General features: G+C 36.0%; 1 protein-coding gene across 1 annotated transcript; it reads right to left on the reverse strand.

Annotated features, from left to right (window-relative positions):
- Positions 1-9,093: 9,093 nt before the first annotated feature.
- Positions 9,094-23,707, reverse strand: LOC754396 (mitochondrial enolase superfamily member 1). The gene is made up of 14 exons (XM_030982899.1): positions 23,573-23,707; positions 22,562-22,670; positions 21,186-21,301; positions 20,156-20,242; positions 19,493-19,519; positions 19,011-19,051; positions 18,128-18,198; positions 17,181-17,263; positions 16,410-16,532; positions 15,223-15,357; positions 13,557-13,728; positions 12,129-12,228; positions 11,101-11,182; positions 9,094-10,555 (listed from the first exon to the last, which is right to left on the reverse strand). Exons 1-14 carry the CDS (start codon positions 23,657-23,659, stop codon positions 10,448-10,450), a joined length of 1,341 nt encoding a protein of 446 aa, XP_030838759.1. The 5' UTR covers positions 23,660-23,707; the 3' UTR covers positions 9,094-10,447.
- Between the last annotated feature and the right edge of the window lie 701 nt (positions 23,708-24,408).

Here is a 24,408-nt window from a genome sequence, read left to right on the forward strand (position 1 = left end):
TCATTAATATTCCAATGCTGCGATCCTAAGAAAAATCAATCAATTAAATTCATGGCTGCGGGTCGGGCTTGGTGGCACGATGATTGGTTAGACTACAGGGATTTAGACACTAAATCTTCCACAACGTTGACAGGCTGCATGGAGAAGTAGAAGAAAGTGGTTGGTATACACTGGACGTTTTAAGTCGGGAGGGGAGGGGGAGGGGGGGGGGGGGGGCTTGGGGGCGAAGGGACTGTGGATACAGACGGACAGGGGGAAGGAGGGGGTGTATTTATTGAAAGATGGACACGATCACGGTTTATGTATGTGTGTGGAGGTTGAATTAGAACACTGGAAACTGAAGAATCAAGAGACAGTCAGAGACGAAGGTAGGTATCAAAATAAAATGGAAATGGGGGAGTATTGCGGTAGGGAAGGGGTATTTGAAGTATGAAAAAAGGTGGTCGCCCCGCGCGAATAAGTTATTTGAGATGAGTTGACCTGCAGATTAAACAGAATCGAAGACAAATCAAAAGTGGATAATAAGAAATATTGATAGAATAGGCATGTAGTAGGAATAAAAACAAAGGGCCAAGATAACAAGACTGGCTAAGATAAATGAAGAAAGTCATCTAGAGTAAGGGAGAGGGGAAGATAGATAGATAGAGCAAATATAATATACACGTGCGCGAGTGTGTGCGTGTGTGTGTGTATATGTTGTGTAAATGTGCGAGACGGAGAGAGAGAGAGAGAGAGAGAGAGAGAGAGAGAGAGAGAGAGAGAGAGAAAAAACATACAGAGAGGGGGACAGACAGAGATGTGGGTAGCGTGGTGATAGATAATATAATATTAGAGATTGTCAAAACGACATGGAGAGAGAGAAAGAGACAAAGACAGATTGATGTAGAGTTATTTTTATGAAAGGAAATACAGAGACGGGGCTGGTGTGATGAGGGAAATAGAGCGTGTGAGAGAGAGAGGGAGATTAATTAAAGGGATAGCGATATAGAAACTGAGAGAGAGAGAGAGAGAGAGAGAGAGAGGGGGGGGGGGGAGAGGGAGAGATGGGGATAAGTGAGATACATAAGAAGAGCACGCTAAGTTAAATAACACATACGCGAGTCTAAAACCTACGCATGAAGACGAGCGCCTGAAAAAGGCATCGTCGAAATTATTGGATAAACAGAAGCGGATAAAAGCAGGATAATTAACTGAAGAGACGCAAAAAGATAGAAGAGAAAAAAAAAAACACACGAAAGGTTAGCGCATACAGGCATTAGTATCGCACATGGTCGGTGAGTGATTGATTACTAGGCAGCTTGTGAACGATGAATCATTGCTTTGCGAGAGAGAGAGAGAGAGAGAGAGAGAGAGAGAGAGAGAGAGAGAGAGAGAGAGAGAGAGAGACCTGGAAAAAGTATAAGAGTTAAGGGAAGAAGAAGAAGAAGATATACGATGGGTGCACGATATATGGCGTCTTGTAGAAAGCAGCGTTCGAGAAGCAAGAGAGCTTTCGTCGCCGCGTATGTGAGTGTGTGGATTTTAGATTGCGTGGTTGGAGAGAGGACGGTGCATCCGGGCTTGCAAACCTTCAAACCTGTTTTTCGTATCAAGGCTATGTTCTTTTTCATTGAGTTTATATTTTTTCGTCATGCTTCTTTATAAATTCTGCGTCTCTTGTCTTTATTATGTGGGTTTATTCTTCATCTCCTTGGGTTTTTTCTATCTCTTTCTTCTCTTTCAAATTGTCTCCATCTTCTTATCTTCCTCATGTTTACCTTGTTTATTCTTTCAAATCTAATCAGTCTTTCGTTTCTTCACATCGTCGTCACTATCATCATTAGCGGCACCTCCGCTATCATGATCACCATCTCCATCAGCATCTGCATCGGCATCTTCTAAAACTTTGGGGCAGGGAAATACAACATTTGAAATGACAAAATGGATATTTCTATACGTATGGTATCAGACATGTTATATATACATAAATACACACAATCATAATTATACATGATAGAATTCATCATCTTAAACATCATTATCGATATCATTAACAGCACCACCGCCACCACCATCGTCATCACCACCACCACCACCACCACCACAACCATCATCATCTTCACCATTATCATCATCACTACCACAACCACCGTCACCATCATCATCACCACCCCCATCACAGCCACCATCATCAACATCATCATCGTCACCACCACCACCATTATCATCATCATCACCACAACCAACACCCCTCATCATCATCGTCACCACCACCACCACCATTATCATCATCACCACAACCAACACCCCTCATCATCATCATCACCACCATAACCACCATTATAGTAACCATAATCATTACATTACAAGGATGTCCTCCATCTCATCAATTATGTTTTCGTCTTATGTTTATCATTCAATTATTCGTTGGTAACATAACGCCCTATATTTTCGTGACTGCGGTTATACCCTCTAATGTGGTGATGCGATCATCTAAGTAAGATAGCATGTTTTACAGATGCCCCACTGCGTATGCTTACAACTAAGCAAAGAAGCTAAAAGAGGGGCTGCAAAAGGAAAAGGATTATGTAGGAGAAAGAGAGAGAGAGAGAGAGAGAGAGAGAGAGAGAGAGAGAGAGAGAGAAATGTACCGCCCCCATTCGACATATCATCAACACAGCTATAACATGTAGGCCTATGTTCCAAAACATCAAATCTCTTTACACCATGTTAATATAAAATGATACGCTGCTTTTGCCCCATTTCATTACAAAGAAAGTAATGAATGACCTGATAATGTCGCAGGCCTATAAAAAGGCACAGTCCGTCTCTGTTTCACTCCTATGTCTTCAGTAATGACATAACCGATGTAAGTAGATCAATGTATGCTTGACTCACTTTACTTTATTTACAGACATCCCAGATGAGTATAGGAATAAGACACTTAGATCCACCTCACGGTCCCTCACGTATTCTAGCTTAGTTATAGCCAACGGGGCTTCGAGTAAGTGGGACTAAGAAGAATAATTCGGCCACGATCTTTCTTCCAAGGGGTGTGTTGGGGGGGGGGGGGTGGTCTGCACACGTGGTGTGTGTGGGTATATCACAATCGATAGCTACCCCTTAGGACTATTCCGTGCGAAAACAAAATTAAACGCAGCTAATATATACGCTCGCAACTAAGAGAAAGAAAGGGTGAAAGAAAACTGAGAAAAGACACGAACCCCTCTCTCTCCTGTGCGTGTAATTCACGTGTGTATGAGTGACAGTTATGAGAAACGAGTTGTGGCCATTTTGGAAGGCTTTTGGTCACTTTAGTGGGACATGGAGGCTTAAGTTATGTGATTCATCCAAATATAGCATCTAATTCAAATCCTAAACGTTCATGAAATGGTCTGTCAATGATAGACATTATACAGAACACATAAGGCCTAAATAAAAAGTCAGCCAACTTTTTTGCAGTGTGAATTCGAAGGAGAAAATGATAGCAGGTGCGCGGGGTCGCTTGCAAACTTGGAGGGCCCTCATTTTCGGGGTGACCTATACATGTCAAGAATCCATTTCTCTGTATATATTTTTCTGGACCATTAAACAGGGAACGTAGACCAGCTCATCATTCGATGTAAACGCCACTCGTGTCTTTCTAGAGCAACATTATATCCATCCCCATTCTTTCTGGGGAAAAAAAAATCCTCTTCTCTTTCTCCAGATTCTGTCCGAGACCGGCAGCATGATTGCCGTAGATGGCGCTATTCACGTTCCAGCAGCGATCCGAGTACTCGCTTTAGTTGCTCTTCGTTTCCCCCAATTTTAAGCCGATTATTTGTGGCTTCTCATTTGGGAATATATTATATAGCCAGTATGTTTGGTAACATAATAACTTTAATAATTGATAAGATAAATCCTTGGAAAATCCATGAATACAAAAATAGTATAAATAACCCGGAAATAGAATTGTATCATCCAGAAATACCTCCGGGTATACCCTCCCCCTCCCCCCTCTCTCTCCTTCTCTCCTTCTCTCTGTCTGTCTATATATCTCTGTCTTACTCTATATATATACCTCTCTTCATCCCTCCCTCTCTCTTTTACTCTCTCTCTCTCTTTCTCTTCCTCTCTATCTCTGACTCACTTTATATATACCTCTCTCTCTCTTTCATGTTCTCTCATTCTCCAACCCCTAACCCTTTCTCCTCCCCCCTTATGTTCGAAAAATGTTTATTTCACTATCGAAGTATATGAAACACCCCGTCAGTGTGAACGACAAAAATAAATATGGGGTTTCTGTATAATATTTTTTTTTAAAGTAAAACTAAAAAGGCCAACAAAAAAAAAGGCAAAAAAAGGTAAGAGCCGGTGGAAAGAAAAGTAAAGACAGGAGTGCAACATATAAAGCATGTATTGTAGTGTGAAGAAAAAAACAAATGTTATTGAGAAAGTAAAAACAATGATGAAGAGAGACTGACTTAAACCACAATCATTTCAAATACAGATCGGTCCTTCATCTAAAACAACCACGACATTGACGAAATGATAAAGACAATTGAATGAGAAAACAGAGAAAGAGAACAGTTAATAATGGAGATGGAGAATTATATTTTGCGCAGCAAAGCAACAAAATGCAATTTGATGACCCAAATATTAGGTAAAAACAATATCATCATGAAAATGGCAAGAGGTTTTATAGATCAAGCATCGACAAAAGGTCTGTATGAAGAATTATTACGTAGGCCACATTTATACTCGGCTGCACGAGGATTTCGTAAATTCGAAAGATCCTTCTCCTCCAAATATATTCCAATGCCTTTAGCATCCCAGCAAGGCGGGCCTTACCATTGTATTTTCCTCACGTCCACTTCTTGTGTATATGCTGTATCATGCATATACATATTATACTCAGATGGTCCCGGAGCATTTGAAGAAATTGATATGAAATTACATGTACTTCAAAAATGCAATTTACGAGAATGTATTGCTAAAGAATATGGTCTAAACCAATTACGCGAGACATTTGAAAGGTCAAATGTACATGCACTTCAGTTCCCCCTTCTACCTCTCTCCCTCACTCCCCATCTCTCTCCCTCTCTCTCCACCTCTCCCCCTCACTCTCCATCTCTCTCAGCCACTCCTGTGTATTTCTATCGAACCTGTATTGCAATAACGTACAGGGAGTGGGGAATGAATTACCCAGCGCAAATTTTCTCTTTCGAAAACGAGAGATTTGAACAGGCAAATGTCACTTTTCATAAAGCACCCCAATATGTTTCTCCCGATATAATATAAGCCGGGGTATTTTTTTTTCTCCGTAAGTAAATCTATATCAGGGCACTTGGGCGCTGGCAATATTTCATATTGAAAGCAAGGAATCCGACGTCAGATGAATTCTGATTTTGAAACATGAGGGAAAAAAGACACAAGAGAAAAATCTTGAGAGTCATAAAAATCAAGCTTTTATGACCATTTATAAACTTGTTACATGATCCACCCCCCATTTTGATTTTATTTTTCTTTCTGTATCAAGTGATCAGGTAATCTTTTTTTTTTTACAGACCACCTCTTTTCCACATTTTCGATGTCTTTATAACTTTCTTGTTATTGTTCATGAATTTATTCTTGACGATGACTGTTCATGAATGTATGTTTTTCATGTCAGTGGAAAGAACCAAATAAATCTTGCAAATCTTGAAGTGTATCATTTCACATTCATTTTTCCTAAACTATTGCATTTTGCTCTTAATATTGAATTCATCAATTCCCATTTCTTTCTCCCAAATTATTGTGCACATGTATTTTGCTCTCTATCAAATGTTTCACTTTAAACATTTAAACGAAATGAATCCAATGACATTCCAAAGTGTTATGGCCATCAATATATAAATATAAAAGCAACATGCAATCAGCAATCGAAATCATTCTAGATACGATTTAATACGAAGATAGGTATGAAGATCTAGTGGCTTAGTGAGTAAAACCTTTTTTTTTGGGGGGGGGGGGGACAAAAAAAAAACATCGGAAAATCATGTCATTTTGGTCTGCAACATTTGTAATTTTGTAAATCACTGGTGTCGAATGAGCAATAAATGAAGAGCTTGATTCCAAAAGGAGCTAAATCCATATTTTATCAAAATGGAGTCATTTGTCTTAAAATAAAGATTTCCTACATGGGGACAAAATGCACTATATCACATTCGAAAATTTCACTAGGAAGTATGAAAAAAATTAGGCAAAATATCATGCTTCATTCCAAAAGGAGCTAAATCCAAATCGGTTTCATTCCAAAAGGAGCTAAATCCACATTGGGTACTTCTGAGTAAATCACCTTTTCTATTTCTCGACTTTCCCTTTAGCAATGTACCTTCATGTTGTTATATATGTTAAAGGTGTCACCCTGAACCAATAATATATGATAAGAAAAAAAATCTACCAGTTATTTCTGATTTTTACTAAATTTTTAGATTTAGAGGATTTAGCTCCTTTTGGAATGAAACATGGATTTAGCTACTTTTGGAATGAAACGGATTTAGCTCCTTTTGGAATGAAAATGAGATATGTTGTTCACTTTCTTTTCAAAAGGTTTTTTTTAGTTGTGATATCACTATTATTATTTAAAAGGAAAGGTTTGCTACTAAATTTGAATAAATTTCAGTGACTATATTGAGAAAATATGAAATTTTCCAGGTACAATATCATGTTTCATTCCAAAAGGAGCTAAATCCACGATTTTTTTTTATATAAAACTTTAGTAAAAATCAGGAAAAAGCTGGTAGATTTTTTCTTATCATATATTATTGGTCCAGGGTGACACCTTTAAAATATATTACAACATTAAGGTCGATGGCTAAAGGGAAAGTGAAGAAATAAAAAATGGCGATTTACTCAGAAGTACCCAAAGTGGATTTAGCTCCTTTTGGAATGAAACTCTTCAAATAATGTTTGAATCTTGTTTCCTTTTATTGGGGGAGGGGGGTTGTCTACATGTACTGCGAGCTTCATGTCCGGTACTTGTATAGGCCTATTGTAGCAAGACATTGTTCAGTATCTCAAATAATTCATTGTTATTTAAAAGAAAAAGTATTTTAAATTAAAGACAAATTTAATATTAAACATGTATTCTAATTAAAACATTACTTCAGATCAACTTCAGGGGTTGACTATTCGCGGTTGGTGATATCTTTAGAAAGTGTGCATTATTTAATAAATAGCGCCATCTCAAAACAGCATGGTACAATGACTACAGTCATATCTACCTATCGAACACCTTCACATTGTACAACTAATGTGCGCTTTCATTGGAATATGTCATCCGATGGTCAATATGCCAATGTTCATATAACTTTAGCTTTGTATTTAATCACAGAACATATTTTAGCCTAGATGTAAAATAGCTTGTAGCTTAAGTAAGCATTCAATATTTGTTCATATTTATTCATTATATTCTCATTCATTGTTGTGATTCACATTTTATTGTTATATTGATGTACTTTTTGTTTGGATAATAAAACTTCAAACTCAAACTCAACTCATTTCAGCTTCTCACATAAATCAGGAAACCATCTGAGAATAGAACACATAATCAACATAATATATATATTCCACGATTTAGCTCATATACTTTAATCAAATATGTATAAAACTTTGAATATACAATTGTACGTTATAAAAATATCAATGGCACGTCAACTTATGAAAAATTTAGAAAACATAACAAAACTAAAACAGACAATACCACAAATAACATTTACAAATAAACGTTTTTCTCTTTATAAGAGTATTCAGTAACAAATACAATAAAAAACAACACACTATTCTTTTGAATTTCATTCAGGCAGAACGAATACAACATGATGATGATCGATATACAACAATTTTGAATCTCTATTCAAATCCTAGTACTATGATTTCTTTTCCTTTATTTCTAATTTAAACATTGAAGTCAAGAAGAAGAAAAAAACATGGTAACAAAATTGAAATCACAAACAAAAATTGTTTAGATTAAGAGAAATAATGAAGTAAGAGTGATATTCCATTGTACTAGGAAAGTTTGTCTTAAAAATTTCAATATTTGTTATGTTTAGAAAAGACATTGCAATAGATTTTCTATTCAAAAAGTAGAAAAAATAGCCGCAGTTTTATAGAACATTTATTTTGATGCAGCCTTTGAACAAAAGAAGTATCAATCATTGCAAAATACAGTGCATATTTTGTTAAAACTGCCGTATCTCATACTCTAGTAGCACATTAAATCTCTGAATATACTTTCTTATGTACAATATACATAACAATTCAAGACACACAAGAATTATTCCCAATAGTACTTCATGTTAAGAGTAATTTCACACTACTGAAATAACACAAAAAATGCGTAATCTCGACATATACATTTGTTTCCTATGAATTCATGTTATATTAGAAGTGTAAATAGCAAATGATTGAACAATTGATTGAACAAGTGAAGCATGAAAGGTTTTATCCAGATTGGGGGATGTTTCATCACTTAAGTTTGTTTGTCAAATCTTGCAATGGATTGAAGATTGGAATCAATTTTAGCTTGAAACTGATCTCTATAACTAAAGATGCTTCAAGCGATGTATTTATATTTTTTGATAAAACAAATCCTTAAAGGTAATACAAAGTTTTGGGAAATTTTGAAAATTCGGTGGATAGTGAATATTTACAATTTTGATATATTTGGATGCCCCTGTGCATGTATTATTTAGCCTCTAAAACACTTCTGTTTTCGAGAAAAATTTAATATAAAAATTTACCGGTGCTCCCGGTAAATATTGATAAATTTCAAAAAGTGCCTATGGCCGTGCGATGGTAGCTGCGACCATGAAAATCTCAGAATATGTAGTTGTGATATATAATTTCCAAACGGGAATAGCTAATCGGTCGATTTTAGTCAAGAAACATTGTTTCATAGATAAATTAATATCTTGACCTTGAGAGGGAGCTATAAAACATAAAGAGTTCATTATTTATAATTTCATAACTTTAGACTCGATTTCAACAGCGACAACGATCAATAAATATTGTAGGAACGCATATGCTTCCAATGTGTTAATTTGAACCGAATTCATGACCCCATACCAAAACTTTGTATTACCTTTAAGTTTATCATGTTTAAACATGATCATTCTTATACTGCCGTGCCAACTGTACAACCAATCAATTTATATGATCTTTATGGACAATAAACTGTACATGTAAGTGTAAGTTATGCCGCGCATGTGCCTCACAAGAGGGGGGTGAATACTCAAAGCCATATCCGTACATGATGCAGTTAGTAAACAAACCTATTTAAAGCCCCACTGCACTACTTATAGCTACTTGCGCCCTCTATATAGCAAACAATGCCTGATCGGTGCCTGCTGGTCCCCCATGATCCCCTTTTTCTTATGTTAATTGAGAGCTGATTTGATGAGATAACCACCTGTCAGCGCCCTTGCAGGGAGGTCTACTCCCCCTTGGACAAACTAGTACGGACAGGCTTTAAACATTGACAAAATAGGCTGCTTATCACATTATCAGGACAGGGGGTTCACAACAAGAGTAAAATTTGGCCAATTCTTTCAGCTGATGTCAAATCTTGATCATTGTATGATTATTTGATGTTGACTTGACGTAGAGAATAATAATTATGATAACAAAGAATGATATTATTCATAGTTTTGCTAGCATTAAAAGAACACAGCATGTCTACAGTGCACCTTTGTAGGGAAGCTCTTCGATATCTTTAACTACATACAAAATCACTGAAAGAAATTGTCAGAAAACATAAAAAAAATCAAACTGCCCAAAATAAAACATTCAAGTGAAAAAGATTAAAGAGCACAAGGGGGGGGGGGGGGGGTATTGATATCATGGCTAGCAGAAGCCTTGGAGTGTATAGAGAGTTACTCCAATGTATTTGAACTATCAGTCACTTTTAGTGTGTACTTTCATTTAGAGTGTATCATAACTTGCAAATCCACAGAAGAAATATATGGAACTGATGCCTTAATTATTGCAAAACTGAAAACACTCAAATCAAAACTCTTTTGGGGTGATGAGTGCCCTTTCGATTTCAATTAAATTAAGTCTCTTAACATAGAGCCTGCTCATAATTTCTGAAATAAATAATTCAAGAACTTATAATCCTCTTCAATGATGTTGATAATGATAATGATGTAGCTGTTCATCACTTTTGTTGCTGTTTTGGTTTGTTGTTTACACTACTGACTTACAAATGATGACATAAATTTTTCATTATTGATGTTGAAAGTATTGTTGATAATACTGTCAGTATTATTGTATTATTTATACCTTTTTGCTGCTTTTATTGATCCTATCTATGGTGCTTTACTGCTACTGCTGTAAATTTAATGTTGCCTATTATTGCAGCAGCTCTTGTAATTGTCGCTCTCTATGTTGCTTACAAGCTGTTGATTCAAATGTTGCCTCTGTTGCTGGTGTTGTTTTTCCTCCCTTACAACTTGACCTTGCCTTCCTTTGCGAGTTGCTGCCATATCCGACCCTCCGGGTAGACGTAGTCTTCTAAGCTTGCTTTCTTGAGCTCTGTCGAGTACCCAGGAATCTATACAAAAAAAATAAAACAACATTAAAAGATTTGATTAATTATCAGTCCTTTGTTTAAAACAAAAAATATATATACAAATTGGGGAAATGCATCAGAATAAGTCCATAGTGTACCATCAATAAAGTTTGTGAGCTTTCATAGGTGACAAACATGCAAAGTTTTTTTATTTTGCTTTCAATGTTGATGGTTGAAAAATCTCAAAACATGTAAACTCAGATCAATTCCCCAAAACTGAGTAGATTTAAAGTGACCACAAGCATTTAAAAACGAAAGGTATTTTCATCATTAAATCTACAGCACTTTGAAAATAGAAGTGGCCTCCAAGTTTTAGAACTAAGAAAAATAAGAACACTAAAAATAGAGGTGTCGTGGTCGAGTGGATCACAAGGTCCACGGTTCAAGTCCTGCCTAACCGGGTTAATAATATATCTGTAAATCGCTTTGAGAAGGCCTGCAGTCCTGAAATGCGCTATAAAATATGAACTATTATTATTATTAAAAAAGAGAAGTAAGATAAAACAAAAAAAATTGACATTATTCACCTTCTGTGGCATGTATGAAGCATTCTTGATGATTGAGGGATACTTGAAGTGCTCCCTCAGATGGTCCACATACTCAATCACCCTGTCAAATAAAAGAAAAGTGAAAATATTAAAATCAACTGCATTTCTTGTTTCATTTTTTGTATTGAATGCATGAAAAGTTACATGTATTCATGATGTCATCTATGGAGATATAGCCATATCAGCACATCTGTCATTAAAAAAAATGTTGAACACTATTAAAGTAGAGTGAGACAAATGTTCAAACACTGAAGAACATTGTCTTATATGTGAACAAATCTGTAAGCACCCCCCCCCCCTCTCCTTTCTTTCTTTCTTTCTTTCTATATTTCTTTCCTTTTTGGCTCTCAGCAAGTATTACAAAAACAATCATATATTTTTGTCTTGCTCTATCATTTCCAGCTTCATCACTGATGTTGATTATGTATTATGTTTTAAATCTTGTTCAATTTTAATGAATTCGTTCACAATGTGGAATGTTAAGTTGTTGTATTTATGTTACTTTGATTTGATTTTATCTTTTTTACCTATATATAGTATATAAGCTTTGTATACATATTAACATATATATTTGCTCTAAAAATAAATTGAAAGTGGATTACAAAAATCTGAATGCCCTAAACCTAAATAATTTACAGATGAATTAATTTGGATGCTCATAAATTAATTTCTGTGTCTCCAAATGAGTCCCATTGACTGGATGTTGAATATGATGAAATACCTATATTGATTGTAAGACGATTATGTTGATGTTGATGTTAATGTACCTGAATTGATTTGAGTGACAAAAATATGAAATTGGGCAGGAAAATGAGTATCCATGTGTACATGTACAATCCAAAAAGGTGTTTTGTATAATTATATTTTATTTGTATAAGTCATCAAAGTTTTATATTCTATTAATCACTCAAAGTTACATAAGCGTCTGAAAAAAATGTCATAAATGCATTTACTATTCAGGGAAAAATTTTAAGTACTGCACTTTAAAATAGAAGACTGGTACCAACCTTCCCTCCTTAGTTCCTGATACACACACATAGTCAAACATACTGAGATGATGTACCAGCTCACAGAGCAGCACTCCACCTGCATGAGGACAAACAGGTACTGCAAATACAAAAAAAGAATAGAAATATGATGTTAACGTTTGGAAGGTAGATTAAATTTCAACATGCACATGATTATTATTATTAAGTATTTGGCATCACCTGTGCCAGGCAAAGGAAATGAGAACAACTGTAACCCCTGGTAAAATGTCTCCTGGGTCCTGTCGTACAAAGAGTTGATATTAATCGCAACTATGTACATAGATAGGAGAGTGCAAACTTGCGATTGATTAGAGGACTTACAATTGATTTGGATCAATCGCAACTCTTTGTAAGACAGGGCCCTGATATAACTGATTGGGCTGGTGTACCACTGGGATTGTGAAGAGTGCAGTCAGTTCTACACCTGTATGTTACTCTTGTACACACACACACACAGGTTCTACATTTAACATCCTATCTGAGGGGCAAGTATTTTGCACTGAATCCAAGCATGCGTCTATAGAACAGGAAGTAGCCCACACAATGCAGGCTTCATAAGCAATGCTGGCACATACCTGGTTTATCTGTCCATTTTAATTTGTACATTACATTCATATGGTGGCTGATTTCCGCCAATAATTTAAAAATATTTAAAAGGCGTTATTACTATATGTTACAACATAATAATGCCATGAATTAAGGCGTAATTACGCTCTGAATTATTGCAGTATTAGGTCTTAATAAAAGGAAGAAAAAATTGTTGGCGGAAATCAGCCATCCTGCATTTGTGTAGTTACAGTTAAAGGGATTGAGTAACTTTGTCTCAGATTCTGAAACAAAATATATAAACTATAAACCTTTAGGTCAGTCAGGGACCCCTTGGCTTTTACAATTAAGCCGATCGCCTGTCTGATTATCAAGATATTTATGATTGGAAAATCAAAATCAAATTGTGAATTTTTTTAACGCTTTTCATAACACTACAGTCTATTGGGGAAAACGAGTATGGTAAAACCAGTCACTCAAAGATTTTCACTTTTTTGAGGCACTTCTTGATCATTTTGAGGGCCTCAATATTACACATATCACAGACACTGATAACACGTAGGGCCGTGCATCTCAGATTTAACATTGTTAAACGATGCCTTTAATAGTTTGTAACATCATTACAAACCTCCAAATTTTCTTGCCATTTTTAACGCTTTTCATAACACTACAGTCTATTGGGGAAAACGAGTATGGTAAAACCAGTCACTCAAAGATTTTCACTTTTTTGAGGCACTTCTTGATCATTTTGAGGGCCTCAATATTACACATATCACAGACACTGATAACACGTAGGGCCGTGCATCTCAGATTTAACATTGTTAAACGATGCCTTTAATAGTTTGTAACATCATTACAAACCTCCAAATTTTCTTGCCATGAGGATAACAGAGAGGACTTCGTTGATCCCTCCGATTCGGCAGCTATCGATCTGCAGGATCTGTAAGGCTTTGGCTTGGAGAAACTGCTTGAACATAACACGATTCTGGCACTGCTCTCCCGTGGCTACCTTGATGCCCAACGGATTAAGAGCCTGCGACGAAAGAAAGAAAAGAAGTGAGAGAGGCAAGGGGGGAAAGGATACAAAAGCAAAAGCAGATGGAAATGTCTGGAAACCAGTGAAGACATGGTACATATCAGAGACCAGGGGGGTGTATCACAAAGATCCTAAGTTGAACTTTTCTCAAAGTTGGACTTAACAATTATGGAAAGCTGTTAGCATTTTTGAAAATATTTTGTAAAAGTTTTCTTATCAGGCATAAGATGTTGATTCAAATCATTCATATTTTCTATTATCAAGGAGATTTCATGTTCTTGACGTGGAATTTATGAAAAGTCTAAAGTACTTAATTTTTGCTTTGGAGTATATTTTAATTTAAGTCTACAAATGGCTCTCCATAATGTTTAAGTCCAACTTAGAGTTAAGTTCGACTTAGGATCTTTGTGAAACAGCCCCCCTGGGCTCCGTCTTATGAAGAGCTGTTATCAATCGCAAGTTAGTACATAAGAGATTGGGGACTGCAAACTTGAGATTGATTAGAGCAATTGCAATTGATCCAAATCAATCGCAACTCTTTATAAGATGGGGCCCTGACAGCTTCAGTCACAATTCCTCAGGATTTTGGTTACAATTTACCTTAAGGCTAGGTTTAGGGTGAGGATTAGCATAAAGGGTCATGGACAAGTACAGTATTGGGCCCAGGGTTAGAACTTGTTGCCAGTTCATGTGTAGATGTAGTAGAATCATTAGCAGGCCATTTTTCTCCCATCTTTTCTAACACCTTCTCCTGCTCTAACTAGTTGACTTCTGAATTATTTCATTCCACAGCCTTAAAGGGGAAGTCCACCCTGAAATTAAGTTAGTTTTAATAGGAGTAGAAAAATGAGAGAAACAAGTCAGTGAAAGTTTGAGCAAATTCCGATTAAAAATAAGGAAGTTAGGAATTTTGAAGTTGTGATCAATCAAACACAAATTGGCAACTCTATGACGTATCATGCGAGCTCAACTTCCATTTGCTCAGTACTAAAAAAATCTAAAATTTTCATTTTCCCTCAAGAAAAATTTCAACCATACATGCACCCTAAATATAATAATTGCAAATATGTTTCTATACTCCCCCTGCAAGGAACAAATATATATTCTGTCATCAATAACGAAGAAAACATGATTTTATGGAATATTATGCACAAAGCAAATGAAGGAGAGCTCGTATAATAAGTCACAGAGTTGCCAATTTGTATTTGATTGATCACAACTTCAATAATTCATAACTTTCTTATTTTCATTCAGAATTTGCTCAAACTTTCACTCACCTGATTTTCTTATTATTCTGCCTCTATTGAAACAAACTTATTTTGGGGGTGGACTTTCCCTTTAATAATACAGGATCCACTCAGTTCCAGGAGTCAGTGGGTTAAAACAGTTTGAGAAGCACTGGCCTAGAACATCATCACCTGAGATCACCAAGTCCAGTTTACACGATCTGTGATGCAATGTTCATGGATGCGGCTTTACGACTCCATTTACCTTGGAGATAGCAGCATGACCTAGAACATCGTCGGGTGAGATGGGTTCCTCTATCCAGTAAGGCTTGAATTCAGCTAGTCTCTTCATCCAGTCAATAGCTTGGGATACCTCCCATCTCTGATTACAGTCCATCATCTGGAGTTACAAAGCAAAAGGGATAAAGTGACTGGGACATGAGGCTAATAATAGAAGAGCCAATTTAATATCCATGAGGCAAATTTATCTATTAAGTAATATGATTTTCATAAAAATTAATGTACCGTAATTAACGGTGTATTAACCGCACCTTTTTGCCGCCGAAAAACATTTAAAGTCGGGGGTGCGGTTTATACACGGTACACACACACACACACAAAAAAAAAAAAAAAAAAAATTTGATTTATGCCCCTCCACCTGGCGCTATACCTGGCAATGTCTCACAGCTCAGTAATCGGTGTGAACAACACTTAAATTTGTCTGTCATCTTGGTTTGAAAGTAATCTTTCTGATAGATCTCAATATGTAGTTTATAATAATTCCTCCAATTTTTCTTCTATTACACGGCGTACCACAAGGTTCTATCCTAGGTCCTCTACTGTTTTTTAATTTACATTAATGATCTTACACATTCAGCTGCACCTCGCACTTAAATGAAAGGCCTTCCCGCGTGGGTTTTTTAACACAGACCTGGCTTGCTGCCGACAGAGTTGGCAAAAAAAAAAAGGGTGGTTTATACACCGTTAATTACGGTATGTCAACTAACAGGAGAAAGAGATTCTCAATATCAAGACCAAATCATAAACTAATCCTATAAACAACAACAACTAACTCTACATGTAGACCTGTATCTTCTTTGCAAAACAATTTCTGACCCGAACATTCATGTATGTTATGATGACATTTTACTGTGCACTTATTTTGGTCCAAGATATGGGGATAAGGTTTGGGCGACGGTTGCGACTGGGTTTTATAATTAGGATATATGCTGGGTTTGGATGAGGATTAGCATTTGGTACAATATTCGTCCTAGGTTAAACTTATGAATTCAACCAGTGGGAGAAAATGACCATGGAGCATCTATTGCTGTAGCATGTGTCGTACACTTACAGCCTCTCATAAATTTACAAAACATGTAATATAGATTAAGGTCACTGCAAGGAAAACCTTTTTAAATTTTAAAAAAAAAGATAGGACGGAGGAATCCTTACCAATACTTTGTCATCTCCAATCTCTGATCTGATGATCTTAGCTCTTCTGATATCATCCTCCAGATTAGCTCCTATCTTCATCTTAAACCAAGTCCAGCCGTCCTTCAAGGCAGCCTTACACCTCTGAGAATGAACAATGAAAAGAGATGTCAAAAGGAAATACTGCACAAATTAATTTTTTTCAAAACAAATGTGTTTGAAGTTGAATATTGATGAATGAATACAAAATTCAGGTTTTCTGATTGCAACGTTGTTGCCATCTATGGCCCCACAACAATGCAGAAAGATGCCCGCATACCAGTCAATAGTCTTTTAAAAGATGCCGGCATGCCCCGGTTAATGGGCCTCATAAATATATTTTGGTGAGATCCCCATTGGTTTACGTGTAAAATGTGTATTCGTGCCAGCGCGGATACAGAAAACAGTGCAATGTGTGTGCGATTCCCTAATGATTGCAACATTTGGGCAACTTTCCAGCAAAGATGTACAGGCAGTGTCTCAGATTTTCTGAGATGTTTTAACCAGTCTTTACTCAAGAAAAGAATAAGGTAAGAATTCTTTATAGATTGTGTTGTGAATTCGGTATATAAAAGATATACAGACTGCTTTAATATTTGAGGCATACAGTATTTGTTTGTATAGGCTCTTAGGGACGTTACATCCTGCTACCACCCCTCGGCAGGCCTTGGGATGATAGCAGGATGTAACGTCCCCTTGAGCCTATAAAAACAACCATCCGTCTCACAGCAGTCATTGTATCTATACTATTACCTCTCTAAGTGTTTCGTCAGAGTATCCTAACCAAGCAGTCGAGGTGGTGTACGCTGGAAAGCCATTCTTCATCAACTCAGCTTCTGTTGTAGAAAAACAGGGAGGTAGGGGTTTGAAACAGAACAGTATCAAAAGTGCTGCATTTATATTGTTAAAATGACATAACTGAAGTATAATGTGCAAATACTTATTTTCTCACTTCCACTTGCTATTCATTTACATGACAAAATACATGCACTTAAAATATTATAAGGAGACCATTTTTATGGTGCAAATACACTCTACTGAGCTTAATGCAAGCTATCACATTATTAGCCCACTTGTAGCTCAGCCGCCATGTTAAGGCACTAAAGCATTAAAAGGGATTGGGTATCTTCGTCTCAGATTCTAAACAAAATCGTTGGATTTAGCTCATGCTGCAATCATCATTATGAACCGGTAACATTGCCTTAGATTCTGAAACAAAGTCCTGGATTTAGCTCATGTTGCAACCATAATTACAAACATTTAGGTCAGTCAGGAATCCCATGACGTTTACAAGCCGATCGCTCGTCAGATTATCAAGATATTTATGATTGGAATTTGAAATCTCATAAACCGTTTTCCCTACAGTTTTTATAACACTACAGTCTATTGGGAAAAATGAGTATGGTAAAACCGGTCACTCAAAGATTTTTACTTTTTTGAGGCACTTCATGATCATTTTGAAGCGCAATTTTTTTAGGGCTTCAATATTAAACCATCTCACAGACGCTGAGCTGATAACACGTAGGGCCATGCATCTCAGGTTTGGCATTGTTAAACAATGCCTTTAAACAAATTTCTTCATATCGGGTGCCTATTTACTTCACCTGGGTAGAGAGTAGCAAATGTGAATCAATGTCTTTTAGACTAGAATTCTGCAATGACTGTTTACCAGATCATGTGTAGTCAAGCCTTTACTGTACCTCTTTCAGCTTTCGTTGATTCGTTAGCTTTTAGAATCTGCAAAGCCTCTTCTTTTGTCAGTGCATCAGTTCTGTAAATTCACAATTCATAGAAAGTACACCATTTTGAAAGTTATTAGAGGTAAAGATTATAATGTATGTTGATAGAGATAATGGTTGAGAGCAATTTAATCAAAATTTATCATTGCAGTCTCTAAATTGTCAACACAAAGTGAAATCTTAAATCACTATTTTTCTTGTACATATTTGCAATTTCTCATTGATTTCTCATAATATTCATTCACACTGTTATTTTGTAATATACATGGACATTTTTTTTGTTGAAACAGTGGAAAACACAAATAAATGTTGCAAATATGAGGAGGAAAACCTGGTTTAGCTATACATTTTGATAACTCTGACCTGCTATGGATTGAGTGAATTTCTTTCAAAGGATAAAAGAGAATTGAGCCAGACATAAATATGGTCCATTACAATCTGGGGTTAACTGTGTTGCATCCAAAATGTTACAGATATCCATTGATTAGTCTACTACATTTGTACCTGTTAATAACTTGTTTCTGATTTTACTTAGGGTGTAATTTTCATACTTAAACTTGTCAAATATATTTTACAGAATTGATATTTGAAGCTGATACTTCAAATATAGGGGATCAGAATGTACCTGTCATAAAAACAAAAGCTAGCAAGGGAATTCCTATTCATATAGTACAGGGTTATCTCTCATAAACCCTTCTGCTTGGCACACAATGGTATATTTGAAACGGTGCCTACACGTAATAACGTATCCGGCTGTGTGCATGGCAAAAGGGCGTTTGCATGTGAGGTTCTTCCACAGTGTCAAATTTTCCTTGTAAATTTTGAAAACAATCAGTGAACTTACATGTATCTGAAGTCTATAACACTTAACAGTTGCTCTGGGGTCTATAAAATAAAAAAATAAAACAAAATAAAATAAAATAGAATAAAATAAAATAAAATTAAATTAAATTAAACAAAATAAATCATAGAAATTTAAAATGAAAAACAAATCATCTCTCTCAATATGTAATGTTTGATTTTATATGTTGCCCCCTTAATCTTCTTTCTTTATATTAAACCATGACCTTACATATTTTATATGTCTTGCACTCTGGCATTTCTATTTCTTTTGCTATTTTTTTCATTCTCTAAACATTCTCAATCAATTAATTCAGTTTAATGCAATAAAACAGTCCAAACTCCACAGTGCAATCATTATTGTGCCTATAAAGAAACCTTACAAATATATAACAGAATATATGGCTTTTTCAATTTGAGAAGGGTGCATTTCTGATTCCTAAGTACGTTTATCTTTTTCATTGTCTACACACAAGCAAAACTCACCATATCTACAAGCAACTTCCAAAGAGGCTGTCAAATAAATCATAAAACAAATTACAATATAAACATAATCATTTAATTAAACAGTGTAATTTATGGCATTTTACAGGTACTGTAGCTGTGACATTTTGTCATGACATGCTATAAACCTTGATATATTAACTGTTTTGCGATGTCAACCAATATAACATTTAATAACATTTAATTATTGATGCATTTATTGTAGATACATGTACAATATTGTAGCATATCGTACGATTGTAAAATAGTTTTAATGTACATATTTTTGAGTCAAAACTTTATTCATTTTGTGTACCGGTATATATTTGATTACAGCGGAAATGTTACAAGATTTATGCAAACCAAAAATATTTCTTTATGATGCAGTGATCGTTATCTAATAATTGTTTTTATTGTCATGAATTAAAATGCATCGAACAGGGCCAAACTTGACTAGCTTTTGCCTGTTGTTGGCTCCATTTGCTGGCAAATGTGTACCGGTAGTTATTGTTATGCTGAAATTCAATGATACTTCATGAACGTTTTGGTAAACCATTTTGCTTGTCCATACGAACAACAGCTGATGTATGCAATATGCATTCTGACTGTTGAGATACAAGAATATACAGGCGAATGTGATAGCTTATTGCTAGGAAAATATTTAACCTTTCCAGCCATCTTGGCCCATAGGTCCCAGAGAGCATTCAGAACAGCACATGTCGCTAGAGAGATGACTCCTTTCTCAGGTCCAATCTGAAAGAGAAAAATTTGGAGTCCGTGATAAGGAGAACCATTTCATAGTCCAGGGGGGTGTTTCACAAAGATCCTAAGTAGAACTTAACTCTAAGTTGGACTTAAAAATATGGACAGCCATTGGAGTCTTAAAATGAAATATATTCAAAAGCAGAAATTTAAGTATTTTAGACTTTTTATAAATTCCACATCCAGAACATGAAATCTCCTTGATGATAGAAAATATGAATGATTTGAATAAACAATTAATGCCTTTCAAAATAACTTTTACAAAATATTTTCAAAGATGCTATTGGCTTTCCATAATTTGTAAGTCCAACTTAGAGATAAGTTCAACTTAGGATCTTTGTGAAACACCCCCCTGGTCTCGTTTCACCGAACCATCATAGGTTCATGTTCAACAACATTCCATTGAAACACATGCTATTGCATTCTTTTTATGAAATCCAACTCATGGTTGCAATAAATGAATGATTTAATATTTAATTCCAGTGGGTTGTAGGCAGGCTTTCACTTATTTATGACTGTCCCATGGAATAGTAGGGGTTCAATGAGATAATACTAACAATAGTCACATTTGTATAGCACTTAATACTACATTTCTAAGCACTTAAAACTGTAATAATTATTACCCTGGTCATTGGATTCAATTGCTAATCTGTACATGATAGTGCACATGCTCCACTCTCTGAGGAGTACATGTATTATAGCCAGGTGTAATTTTACAAGCACACACATGCCAATACAACAACATTCACATTCGCATCATACCAGGTACCATATTAACACCTGGGTGTAGAGTGGCAAATGTAGATTGGTGTCTAGCCAAAAGACATCAGTGCCGTGGTGGGACTTGAACCGCAAACCATGTGGACCAAAGTCTGATATCATATCTGCTAGACCACAACACCTCCACACTAATAATTACAGATGTCATAATTACCCATCTAAGCTGTGATTCGCTCGTCAGTTTCCGCCAGAACGTCGCAAAATCGCCAAAGATGTCCGCCACCTTGAGACCGACCACAAAGGGAATGAGAGCCTTTACTCCTGCCACAACTGTGCCACAAATAAAGACAGAAAATATACAAACAAATGGATCAGTTTTACTCTCTTAGTGACATAAAAGACACATAATCTCAAGAGGAAATGTTACGCACTGTTAAAGCTAACATATACTAAAAAAGAACTCTTTGTTCATATAAAAATTAATAACACTTTAGTACATGTACGATGAATCTGATAATAACATGTTCAAACCACCTGTTGCAATTAGATATTTGTCAAACACAGTAGAAATGTGATACAGCATATACATGTATAGAGATCTATTTTAAAGAATGCCATGACAGTATTTATTTATTTATCTATTTTATTTTTGTTGACAAGTGGAAACAAGTGAAATGCAGTTGTTACATTCTAAATAAGTTGTACTTTGTCCAATGTCCATAATATAGCGGCATAATAAGCAGTAACAGTTGACAAACAGGGTTTGCTTACACATTAGGTGGATTAAAGTTAGGGTATTCTACCGACACTACTTCAAATTTACACAGTGACATCTGCTGCTCACAATGTCCCAATTATGTCAACAGCAATGTCCCACAATGCATCATCAACTAATGACGGGTGCGTGACGATGCTTGGCTACACGAACCAGAAATTGCTCAATGTATGCCTTCCCAGAAAGATGGTGCAATTGAAAATACATTACAGCAGTGGTAGCAATGTTGATAAAATACCCTGCTTTTAAGATCACATTCATGTACCTTTTCCTTTGTGCCCAAATTAATAGGTCATTATATCCTGCATAAAAATGTATTGGTTTTTTGATTGGTTGAGAGCTCTTCACGTGACCACAAATATTTCAACCATTTTAAGATTGCTCTGAAAAAGTACTATTTGGGAGCATAATTTGGGAGACGAAAACAAAAATTGAGGACTTTTTTTTTTTTGTATTTTTTTTTTTTTTTTTACAATATAATATATTATAAAATTTTTAGAATGTTTAATTTTTTTAATTTTAATGCATTTTTTTTTTTTTTTTTTTTTTTTTGGGGGGGGGGGGGGGTATGCAGAATATAAAAAAATTTACCCTGCCTTTGTTTCGAGGTACAAATTATAACAATGGGCCTCGGTGACTCCAATAGCACAATAGCATTTGTATATTATAGGTTGTATTGCCTATTAAAGAGATTGTAATAATATACCGGTATATCTAAAAAGTGCATTGAGAGGGCCTGCGGTCCTGAAATGCACTATATAAGGATGAAATATTATTATTATTATTATTTGTAAGTCATCCTTTAAGCTACTAACCAACTTCCGTTCCCCTGCCGATGGTAAACGTTGGTCCATGACCTTCCAATCCATCTCCAGCATCAGTTCTGATGATGACATACGCACAGGAATAGTCGGGATCAGTATGCTATTGACAAATAAGAAATATAAAAGAATCAAATCAATTTGTACCCAAAAGCGCCATTTGAATTAATGACAATATTAAAATGATATACTGGAACTGGAAGGTACAACAAACTGTGATGCTCAGCTATAAACTAGAGTATTAATTACGGTTGATTAATTAGCACTGTAATTATTATTATTTTATATTTTAAGATAGATCACTTTTTGTTTTAGGATACGAAGAGAGGCTCCAAACCAACGTCTTAACATAATGAACTGAACGCAACTAATATTGAACCACTTCATCCTTTCCTTCCTAATTTATTCTTTAAAATAACAAGCTACATGTACACATAACAATAGAGATATTAACTAGGCCTACTAAAATTTAGTTGACATTATTAATTTCATAAACACAACACCACAGGCTATCGTTGATACAACAGAGCAAAAATCAAAGAGAGAACCAGAAACTACACCCTCTCACGTCACATTGCCTGGCGAAAATCATCAAACGATGATGGAAACCACCATAAAAACCAACAATAACAACAACAACAAGCTGTCTGCTATTGACTGCACGTACATACACCCAAGTATAGCTTCCAGAGAGTGAGCTGCAAAGGGATTAATGCTTCAACTTCAATTTTAAGGTTCAAGATTCTCCCATACCCAGGCCCAGGTCAGCGCCAGTACCCACGGTAACGCCCCCAATTACATGTCGAGTGTAACCTTGGACTCGAGGCAAGCTTGCGTTGTCGATCAGCCCGAAACTCCAGGCGCACCAACAAAGACCTGTCCGCTCGCTCCTCCAGCTGCAAACTGTCCGAATCGAGAGCTCCATTTGAGTTTGAATTCCGTCAGAAATCTACGTACCCAGAGTAAATCACCTATTCAGAAAAACAAAGCAAATTGTTAGCTTACCATAGCATCCGATCCATGGCCCTCGAGTGAGGTTGGAAAACGAATATCTTTCACTTCAATGTTGACAATTTTAGTGTTTACAGCCATTTTGTCCAGTGTTTCATGCTTCGCAAAAATATCGTCAGCTGATATTTCATCGTAGTCTTTGATCAAGATACTCGGTCTTATCGTACAGTGGGCGTATCACCTTGGAACGAGACCGATGTTCATAGCCTCCACTCATTCACCATATTTTAATTATGGTGATCGTGAATGAGTGAAGGCTATGCTGGATGTTTACACAGCAGAAAACTATTTATTTTAATAACTATAGCACATAAAATAATCAGGCCTAAACACTTGAATGTAGACTACAATAGAACTCACGTTTAGTCCGAGCGGACGAGCGGACGTGCTTTTCAGAAGCTCTCTAGGAGCTTGTAGATTTCTTGTAGATTTCTTGTAGAATTTTGCCAATATTGTTAAAAATTGCCTCAATACCGGATATAGTTGGGACTGTTTTGCTTCTTTATACTGTTGAACCTTGGATTGAAACTATAGTGGATTCATACAAGCCTATACTTAGGATCAGAGTCAAAAGGTAAGCAAGTCTTGTGGGCTACTAACACATACCGCACCCTTAATTACACGGTAGACTGCACACAATTGAATTTCCCGCCCTTTTCAGGCAACCAACCAGGTCATGGCCGGAGTGACAAACACCGGCCAGGGCGAAGAGCCACCTCTTTTACAACCCAATGAAGAAGATGAATTTCGAACTGTAAATTACTCTCGTAGGGAGCAAAAACCGAGAAATAAACGCAGGCGCGAAGGAAGCATTGCAATTGAAAATCTTT

The sequence above is a fragment of the Strongylocentrotus purpuratus genome, unplaced genomic scaffold (assembly GCF_000002235.5).
Source record: "Strongylocentrotus purpuratus isolate Spur 01 unplaced genomic scaffold, Spur_5.0 spur5_scaffold_13, whole genome shotgun sequence".
NCBI classification, from domain to species: Eukaryota; Metazoa; Echinodermata; class Echinoidea; order Camarodonta; family Strongylocentrotidae; genus Strongylocentrotus; species Strongylocentrotus purpuratus.